Source organism: Oncorhynchus tshawytscha, linkage group LG30, assembly GCF_018296145.1.
Source record: "Oncorhynchus tshawytscha isolate Ot180627B linkage group LG30, Otsh_v2.0, whole genome shotgun sequence".
In the NCBI taxonomy this organism is placed as follows: Eukaryota; Metazoa; Chordata; class Actinopteri; order Salmoniformes; family Salmonidae; genus Oncorhynchus; species Oncorhynchus tshawytscha.
Window position 1 is genome coordinate 16,093,316 of NC_056458.1, and position 9,138 is coordinate 16,102,453.

General features: G+C 42.5%; 1 protein-coding gene across 1 annotated transcript; it reads left to right on the plus strand.

Moving 5' to 3' along the window:
• The first annotated feature begins 8,110 nt into the window (after positions 1 to 8,110).
• LOC112251718 (odorant receptor 131-2-like) lies at positions 8,111 to 9,125 on the plus strand. Its single transcript, XM_024422671.1, has one exon. The coding sequence runs from the start codon at positions 8,111 to 8,113 to the stop codon at positions 9,074 to 9,076; it is 966 nt and encodes a 321-aa protein (XP_024278439.1). The 3' UTR covers positions 9,077 to 9,125.
• The last annotated feature ends 13 nt before the right edge of the window (positions 9,126 to 9,138 follow it).

Consider the following 9,138-nt stretch of genomic DNA (forward strand, 5'->3'; position numbering starts at 1 on the left):
CCGTCTCGTCGTTGTTGGTAATCAAGCCTCCCAAATCAAATCAATTTATATAGCCCTTCATACATCAGCTGATATCTCAAAGTGCTGTACAGAAACCCAGCCTAACCACTGTAGTGTTGTCCGCAAACTTGATGATTGACTTGGAGGCGTGCATGGCCACGCAGTCGTGGGTGAACAGGGAGTACAGGAGAGGGCTCAGAACGCACCCTTGTGGGGCCCCAGTGTTGAGGATCTGCGGGGTGAAGATGTTGTTACCTACCCTCACCACCTGGGGGGCGGCCCGTCAGGAAGTCCAGTACCCAGTTGCACAGGGCGGGCTCGAGACCCAGGGTCTTGAACTTAATGACGAGTTTGGAGGGTACTATGGTGTTAAATGCTGAGCTGTAGTCGATGAACAGCATTCTCACATAGGTATTCCTCTTGTCCAGATGGGTTAGGGCAGTGTGCAGTGTGGTTGAGATTGCGTCGTCTGTGGACCTATTTAGGCGGTAAGCAAATTGGAGTGGGTCTAGGGTGTCAGGTAGGGTGGAGGTGATATGGTCCTTGACTAGTCTCTCAAGCACTTCATGATGACGGAAGTGAGTGCTACGGGGCGGTAGTCATTTAGCTCAGTTACCTTAGCTTTCTTGGGAACAGGGACAATGGTGGCCCTCTTGAAGCATGTGGGAACAGCAGACTAGGATAAGGATTGATTGAATATGTCCGTAAACACACAAGCCAGCTGGTCTGCGCATGCTCTGAGGACGCGGCTGGGGATGCCGTCTGGGCCGGCAGCCTTGCGAGGGTTAACACGTTTAAAAGTTTTACTCACGTCGGCTGCAGTGAAGGAGAGTCCGCATGTTTTGGTTGCATGCTGTGTCAGTGGCACTGTATTGTCCTCTAAGCAGGCAAAAAAGTTATTTAGTCTGCCTGGGAGCAAGACATCCTGGTCCGTGACAGGGCTGGTTTTCTTTTTGTCATCCGTGATTGACTGAAGACCCTGCCACATACCTCTTGTGTCTGAGCCGTTGAATTGCGACTCTACTTTGTCTCTATACTGACGCTTAGCTTGTTTGATTGCCTTGCGGAGGGAATAGCTACACTGTTTGTATTCGGTCATGTTTCCGGTCACCTTGCCCTGGTTAAAAGCAGTGGTTCGTGCTTTCAGTTTCACGCGAATGCTGCCATCAATCCAAGGTTTCTGGTTTGGGAATGTTTTAATCGTTGCTATGGGAACGACATCTTCAATGCACTTTCTAATGAACTCGCTCACTGAATCAGCGTAATCGTCAATGTTGTTGTTGGACGCGTACCTATGATAAAAATTACAGACCTCTACATGCTTTGTAAGTAGGAAAACCTGCAAAATCGGCAGTGTATCAAATACTTGTTCTCCCCACTGTATGTTTGGGCCAAACAGGCCTTGATGTTTGGGCCTTGACAGGCCTTGATTTCAACGTCCACAGACGTCTGTGATTTACTTTTTTATTTGAATGTCTTTTCAACGTCCATGGATATCGGCGTCAGACAGTGCTCACTGGGAGAGCATTTGGACTGCCTGAATAAACACCTGATACTGCAACTTTAAGCAAAGATTACCACTATCATCATGGCCATCAATGCAAAAGTTTTAGTTATGCAGGGATTTCTTGAATGGGAATTTGGCCTAAATCATTTCGGAGGCTTCCCAAACTGTGACAGCAAACAAAGAATGTTGATTCTAATACTAATGTAAAACAGCAAGCCTTTGTTGGACCTTTACCTGTATAATGCATTCTGGTGCATTATAATGCATTTTAAGACATTATGCCCAACTATAATGTTTAATCATATCTTAATGATCCTGACTTGAGTCTGTTGAAATGTTCATACAAAGAGACAGACATTACTAAGGCTCATACTTATATCAAGTTATAAAGCAGTATAACTGCAGACTTTAAGTGGGAACCTTAGGAGTCTGGTCGGTGTGTGGTACTGTAGATTGTTCCAGTCAATAATATTATAGGAACATGAGGGAAATGTGCAGAGAAGATGGAATTCATTCATTTGGTAGCGTCCTCTTTTAGGCCACAAGTAGAGAAATCCTTGGAAAAGGTATCGTAAAACCATTTATAATCCAGAGGAGTGGATAACTTGCAGAAATACTCGCAGTCAATTCAGGGCTCATGTTTTGTTGGGCTTTGTTTGCAGTATAAAATAAACAGCCACCACAAAAGTTGGGATCCGTGAAAGGTGAAACAGCGCCCCTTGTCGCCCCAGGCGCATTTGTTATAGTCATTATATTTTTTTATGGAGGCGGTCATGGTGTTCTTCTCCTCTGCTTTTCTATCGTGCGTGCAATGATGTCCAAAATTATGTGCAAAATTATGTGCAAAAACAATGTTCATCGTTTGAAGTAATGTCAAATATGGTTTAGTATGAAGTTGTCTAGAAACTGCTTCCTCAATAGACATCCCTGATAACGCTTGTTGTCATGGCTACATTAGCTAGCTAAGCTCATGCGCAGAAACCGGTCGTCGGGTCTAATGGTCGTGTTGCACCGAACTACACATGTGCCTGCCATCAAATCAAATGCATTTATTTGGTATAAAGTTGTTTTTGACAACTGAAAACGTGTCAATTTGTCCCTTTCAAAAGGTTGGAGTAATAACATGTTCAGCTACTAAAAACGTTGTCTCGGATCTAGGTTGTGCCTTTAAGAAATCGAGAAAAAAAGAAGAACATCTCATTGACTTCACAAACCCCAAACCTCTTGTTCTCATTGACCTTCAAAGGTAGCTGGCTTGCTACTTGGCTTGGCTACACATATGAATGGGAAAATCTCACTAGTTTTTCACGCAAAACACTTCAATTATACATGACCAAATGACCAAAAACACTCATCACAGTGTAGATAAACATGTCATATCTACATTTTGAAAACAAAACCATGCCTTTTAATTTTACAGAACTGAAATCAGGATAAATAGACACAGAATAGCGTTGGCTTCTTTCAATGGTCACGGACCAAGGGGCAATGGTATGCCTCCTCCTAGTGGTAGTTCTAAGTATACTAATGTATATTAATGCAAAACCATGGAGTACTAGCTAGTATAATAATGTTGTGCACAAGAAAACTGATTTCATTTGATCACAAATGAACCGCTTCCGAGTATATTACTCGCTAATGTTCATTCTCTGGATAATGAAGTTGACAAGCTCAGAGCGTGGATTTCTTTCCAGAGAGACATCAGGGATTGTAACATACTCTGTTTCACGGAAACATGGCTCTCTTGGGATATACTTTCTGAATCCGTCCAGCCAGTTTGGTTCTAAGTTCATTGCACAGACAGGAATAAATATCTCTCTGGAAAGAAGAAGAGCGGGGGTGTATGTTTCATGATTAACGACTCATGGTGTGATTGTGGTAGCATAGCATACAGGAACTCAAGTCCTTTTGTTCACCCAACCGAGATTACCTCACAATCAAATGCCGACCATATTATCGCCCAAGAGAATTCTCTTCGGTTATAGTTACAGCAGTGTATATCCCCCCTCAAGCCGATACCACCAACGGCCCTCAAATAATTTCACTAGACTTTATGCAAACTGGAAACCACATATCCTGAGGCTGCATCTATAGTAGCTGGGGATTTTAACAAAGCAAATTTGATTAAAAAAAGGCTGCAGAAGTTCTATCAACACATTGACTGCAGTACTCGCATTGCTAAAACACTCGACCACTGCTACTCCAACTTTCGGGATGCCTACAAGGCCCTCCCCCGCTCTCCTTTTGGCAAATCTGATCACGACTCCATTTTGCTCCTCCCTTCCTATAGGCAGAAACTCAAACAGGAAGTACCCATGCTAAGGACCATTCAACGCTGGTCTGACCAATCGGAATCCACGCTTCAAGATTGTTTTGATCACGCGGACTGGGATATGTTCCAGGCAGCCTCTGAGAATAACATTGACGAATATACTGATATGGTGAATGAGTTTATCAGGAAGTGTATAGAAGATGTTGTACCCACGGTGACTATTAAAACCTACCCTAACCAGAAACCGTGGGAATATAGCAGAATACAAACAGTGTAGTTATTCCCTTTGTAAGACAATCAAACAGGCAAAAAGTCAGTATAGAGACAAAGTGGAGTTGCAATTCAACAGCTCAGACAATCAAGGACTACAAAAGGAAAACAAGCAACATCGCTGGACAAGCTAAACACCTTCTTCGCCCTCTTTGAGGATAACACAGTGCCATTGACGCGGCATGCTACCAACGACTGTGGGCTCTCGTTCTCCGTGGCCGATGTGAGTAAGACATTTAAGCGTGTTAACCCTCACAAGGCTGCCGGCCCAGACGGCATCCCTAGCCGCATCCTCAGAGCATGCACAGATCAGCTGGCTGGTGTGTTTACGGACATATTCAATCTCTCCCTATCCCAGACTGCTGTTCCCACATTCTTCAAGATGGCCACCATTGTTCCTGTACCATAGTAAGCAAAGGTAACTGAACTAAATGACTATCGCCCCGTAGCACTTTTATTACAAGTACTTGGGAGTATGGCTAGACGGTGCAATGTCCTTCTCTCAGCACATATCAAAGCTGCAGGCTAAAGTTAAATCTAGACTTGGTTTCCTCTATCGTAATCGCTCCTCTTTCACCCCAGCTGCCAAACTAACCCTGATTCAGATGACCATTCTACCGATGCTAGATTACCGGAGACATAATTTATAGATCGGCAGGTAAGGGAGCTCTCGAGCGGCTAGATGTTCTTTACTATTCGTCCATCAGATTTGCCACCAATTCTCCTTATAGGACACATCCCTCTATACTAAACTGGTGATCTCTTTATACCCGTCGCAAGACTCACTGGTTGATGCTTATTTATAAAAACCCTCTTGGCCCTCACTCCCCCCTATCTGAGATATATACTGCAGCCCTCATCCTCCACATGCAACACCCGTTCTGCCAGTCACATTCTGTTAAAGGTCCCCAAAGCACAAGCATCCCTGGGTCGCTCCTCTTTTCGGTTCGCTGCAGCTATCGACTGGAACGAGCTGCAACAAACACTCGAACTGGACAGTTTTATCTCAATCTCTTCATTCAAAGACTCAATCACGTACACTCTTACTGACAGTTGTGGCTGCTTTGTGTGATGTACAGTTGTCTTTACCTTCTTGCCCTTTGTGCTTTTGTCTGTGCCCAATAATGTTTGTACCATGTTTTGTGCTGCTACCATGTTGTTGTTATGTTGTGAGGCTACCATGCTTTGTTGTCACGTGTTGCTGCCTTGCTATGTTGTTGTCTTAGGTCTCTCTTCATGTAGTGTTGTGTTGTCTCTCTTGTTGTGATGTGTGTTTTGTCCTATATTTATGTTGTATTTATTTTTTATTTTAAATCCCAGGCCCCCGTCTCCGCAGGAGGCCTTTTGCCTTTTGGTAGGCCGTCATTGTAAATAATAATTTGTTCTTAACCGACTTGCCTAGTTAAATAAAGGTTAAATAAAAACATTAAAATACACACAATCATATTTCATGTGATGATTCACATGTTCTATTGTAAATATTTTTGTTTTTCTGTCTGTAAGGATGTGCTGTTGCTATGTTTTCGTTGTGCCTGTTTTTTGTTGTTGTTGATGACCATGTGTGAGGTCATCAGATTTTAATCGTAGGCAGCACCCAGTAGTTGAAATACATACTGTAGAGGAGTCCAGTACATGTAATCACAAAGCATCTTAGAGTAGGAGTGCTGATCAGTTTAGCTTTATAAATCATAATGAATAAGAGAGGGGACCTGTACCTACATCAGCACTCCTAATTTGAAAAACTTTGTGAATATGGGTCAAGACAACTCACAGCATGATAGACAGAGGTCTAATGAGACAGACAGGTGCAGTTGCGGCCAAATATATTGGTCGTTGGTAAACACAGCTCTGACCTGTACTGCAAAATGAGTCCACATAACATTCTCTCAACATTGGGGTCTTCCTACGTTTACCAACAACCTAATTAAGAATTGAAAGAAAATGACACCCTCCCTATAATCAAACATGGGGAGGTTGGTTATTGCTGTGGGGTTGCTCTGCTGCCTCTGGTACTGGGGGCCTTGAACGTGCGCAAGACATCATGAAATCAGCAGATTATCAAGGTGTTTTGGAGTGCAATGTTCAACCCAGTGTCTAAAAACTCTCTCAGTTGAAGGTTGTGTGTCTTCTAGCAGGACAACAACCCCAAACACACATCTAAAGCACCCTGGAATGGTTCCAGAAGAAACACTGGACTGTTCTGGAGTGGCCAGGAAAGAGTCCAGATGTGAATCACATCCAAAATCTATCGCGAGATCTGAAAACAGCAGTTGGCGGAGGACACTCCTCAAACATTGAAGAATTAGAGCAGTTTGCTGCTGAAAAGTGGGCCAACGTGCAGGTATAAAGGTGCAGCAAGCTCATTGATTGCATATTTGTCAGCAGTTATCTTGGCTAAAGGATGTGCAACCAAATACTAGCTCCGGGGTGCCAATCATTTTGCCCATGCCATTTATCTTTTCTTCTTCTTTTTTTTTTACAAGAATAAAATGTATTCTGCAATGTTGAAAATCCAGTAATTTATTTTAGAAGAAATAGGGAATTATTTAAGAAAAGTGCAAGGGTGTCAATGTATTTGGCCAGAAGAACTGTACATGTAGCTGCATTTTGAATTTACCACCATACACAGTGTCCAAAAAAATTAGGAACACCTGCTCTTTCCATGACAGACTGACCAGGGGAATCCAGGTGAAAGCTATGATCCCTTATTGATGTTGCCTGTTAAATCCACTCCAATCCGTGTAGATGAAGGGGGGAGAATGGTTAAAGAAGGATTTTTAAGCCTTGAGACATGGATTGTGTATATGTGCCATTCATAGGCTGAATGGGCAAGACAAAAGATTAAAGTGCCGTTGAATGGGGTATGGTAGTAGATGCCAGGCACATCAAGAATTGCAACGCTGCTGGGTTTTTCACACTCAACAGTTTCCCACATGTATTAAGAATGGTCCACCACCCAAAGGACATCCAGCCAACTTGACAACTGTGAGAAGCATTGGCGTTAACATGGGCCAGCATGCCTTAGGAACGCTTTCGATACCTTGTAGAGTCCAGGCCCCAACGAATTGAGGCTGTTCTGAGGACAAAAGTGGGCGCAACTCAATATGTTTTGTACAATCAATGCATAGTTCAATATATCATTTTTCCAACCCCGTATTTGACAACTTTTACCTCTACTTCACCTCATTCCTAAAGAAAATCATGTACTTTTTACTCCATACATTTTCACTGACACCCAAAAGTACTAACTACATAATAAATGTTTAGCAAAACAGAAAAATGGTCCAATTCACAGTTACCAAGAGAACATCCCTGGTCATCCCTACTGCCTCTGATCTGGCAGACTCACTAAACATCATTTGTAAATGATGTCTGAGTTTTGGAGTGTGCCCCTGGCGATCCGTAAATTTAAAAAACAAGAAAATGGTGCCGTCTGGTTGGCTTAATATAAGGAATTTTAACTGATTTATACTTTTACTTTTGAAACTTAGCTATATTTAAAACCAAATACTTGAATAATTTTAATCAAGTAGTATTTTACTGGGTGACTTTAACTTGAGTAATTTTATAATAAGGTATCTTTACTTTTGGGTACTTTTTCCACCACTGCATATACGGTGCTACTGAAGTAAACTGGGAGAACGATCAATAAGTTGTCAACTGGCCATCTCTCCTCTCAGATCATTCTGTTCTTGGGGAGTATTGGTACCCATCTCATGTGTGTGTGTGTGAGTGAGTGAAAATGTAGCCCAATCAGAGATGATCTTTACCTTAGGGCCAATGATACCATGATGTCACCGACTTCATCCATTTATAAATATAGATCTCAACAGCACAACAACAGTCTGAGGAAGGCTCCCTCAGTCCTACCAATCACAAAGGTTTGTATTTCAGATTTCGGTGTACAGATCTATGGACTTGTTAGAACTGTCACCTCTGATTTTTTATATTTTTTACAGATTTTGAATAATGTTAATTAGATAAACATTTAGTTTCTTGTAATAATGATGTTCTAATAGGTTCTCCTCTCAATCTCTTCTTTCTTTTCAAAGGCACTCAGTATGGCAGTAACCAATGAAACCTTTCAGGAGACTTCTTTTATATATGAACAGATGATTGTATTTGAGATGAATGAGAGGACTATGGTTAAAGTGGCAGTGGCAATCCTGATGGCTGTATTTTTTATCTGCATAAATTGCGTGATGATTTTTGCTATGAGTAGCAGAATTACTTTTATGGAAATTCCCCGCTACATTCTCTTCACACATTTGCTATTAAATGACTCCATGCAGTTGCTGGTCAGCTGCCTTATGTATGTGTTTGCCTTGGTTTATCTACGATTGGTAAAGGTTGTCTGTGGACTGTTTGTCATGTTTGGCAGTGGCATGTCCCGTGTTGCCCCACTTAACCTGGCGTTGATGTCTCTAGAACGCTATGTAGCCATCTGCCTCCCTCTACGGCATAGTGACATAGCCACACCCAAAAGATCTGGCATTGCCATTGCTGTCATCTGGCTTGTCATATTCATAAATCTTATAATTGATATGCTTTATTCTACAGTAAAAGATCCCGGCTTTTTTGTTACCCCAATATTTTGCACACGGCAGAAGTTATTCATTGCGTTGTGGCAGATGCAAGTGTTTCAGGGGTTCAATGCTTTTTGCTTTGTAGCTGTATCGCTCATCATCATTTACACATACATTGCCATAATTGTCACAGCCAGGTCTGCCTCTTCTGACAAAACGAAAGCCAGTAAGGCCCACAAGACAGTGCTGCTGCACCTGGTTCAGCTGGGCCTGTTGCTCTCCTCTTTTCTGTACGCACCCATAGAAAGTGCACTGGCCAGTGTAGGCAGTACTACCATCTTTATTGACCTGCGATACTTAAACTTCCTCTTCCTCATCATCCTGCCAAGATGTCTGAGCCCACTCATCTACGGGCTGAGGGATGATGCCGTACGACCCCTGTTCCTACACTACTTAACTTGCAGAACTAGAAAGGTCAAGGCTGCTGTGATGGTACAATAGAAGAAAACCTGGCACTATTTTTCTTCATGTTCCTTCAAGCCAGATAACTGACCGGGTAAGTT

Excerpts from the sequence above, each read along its gene's own strand:
- LOC112251718 (XM_024422671.1), top strand. The coding sequence starts at position 8,111 with ATGGCAGTAACCAATGAAACCTTTCAGGAGACTTCTTTTATATATGAA.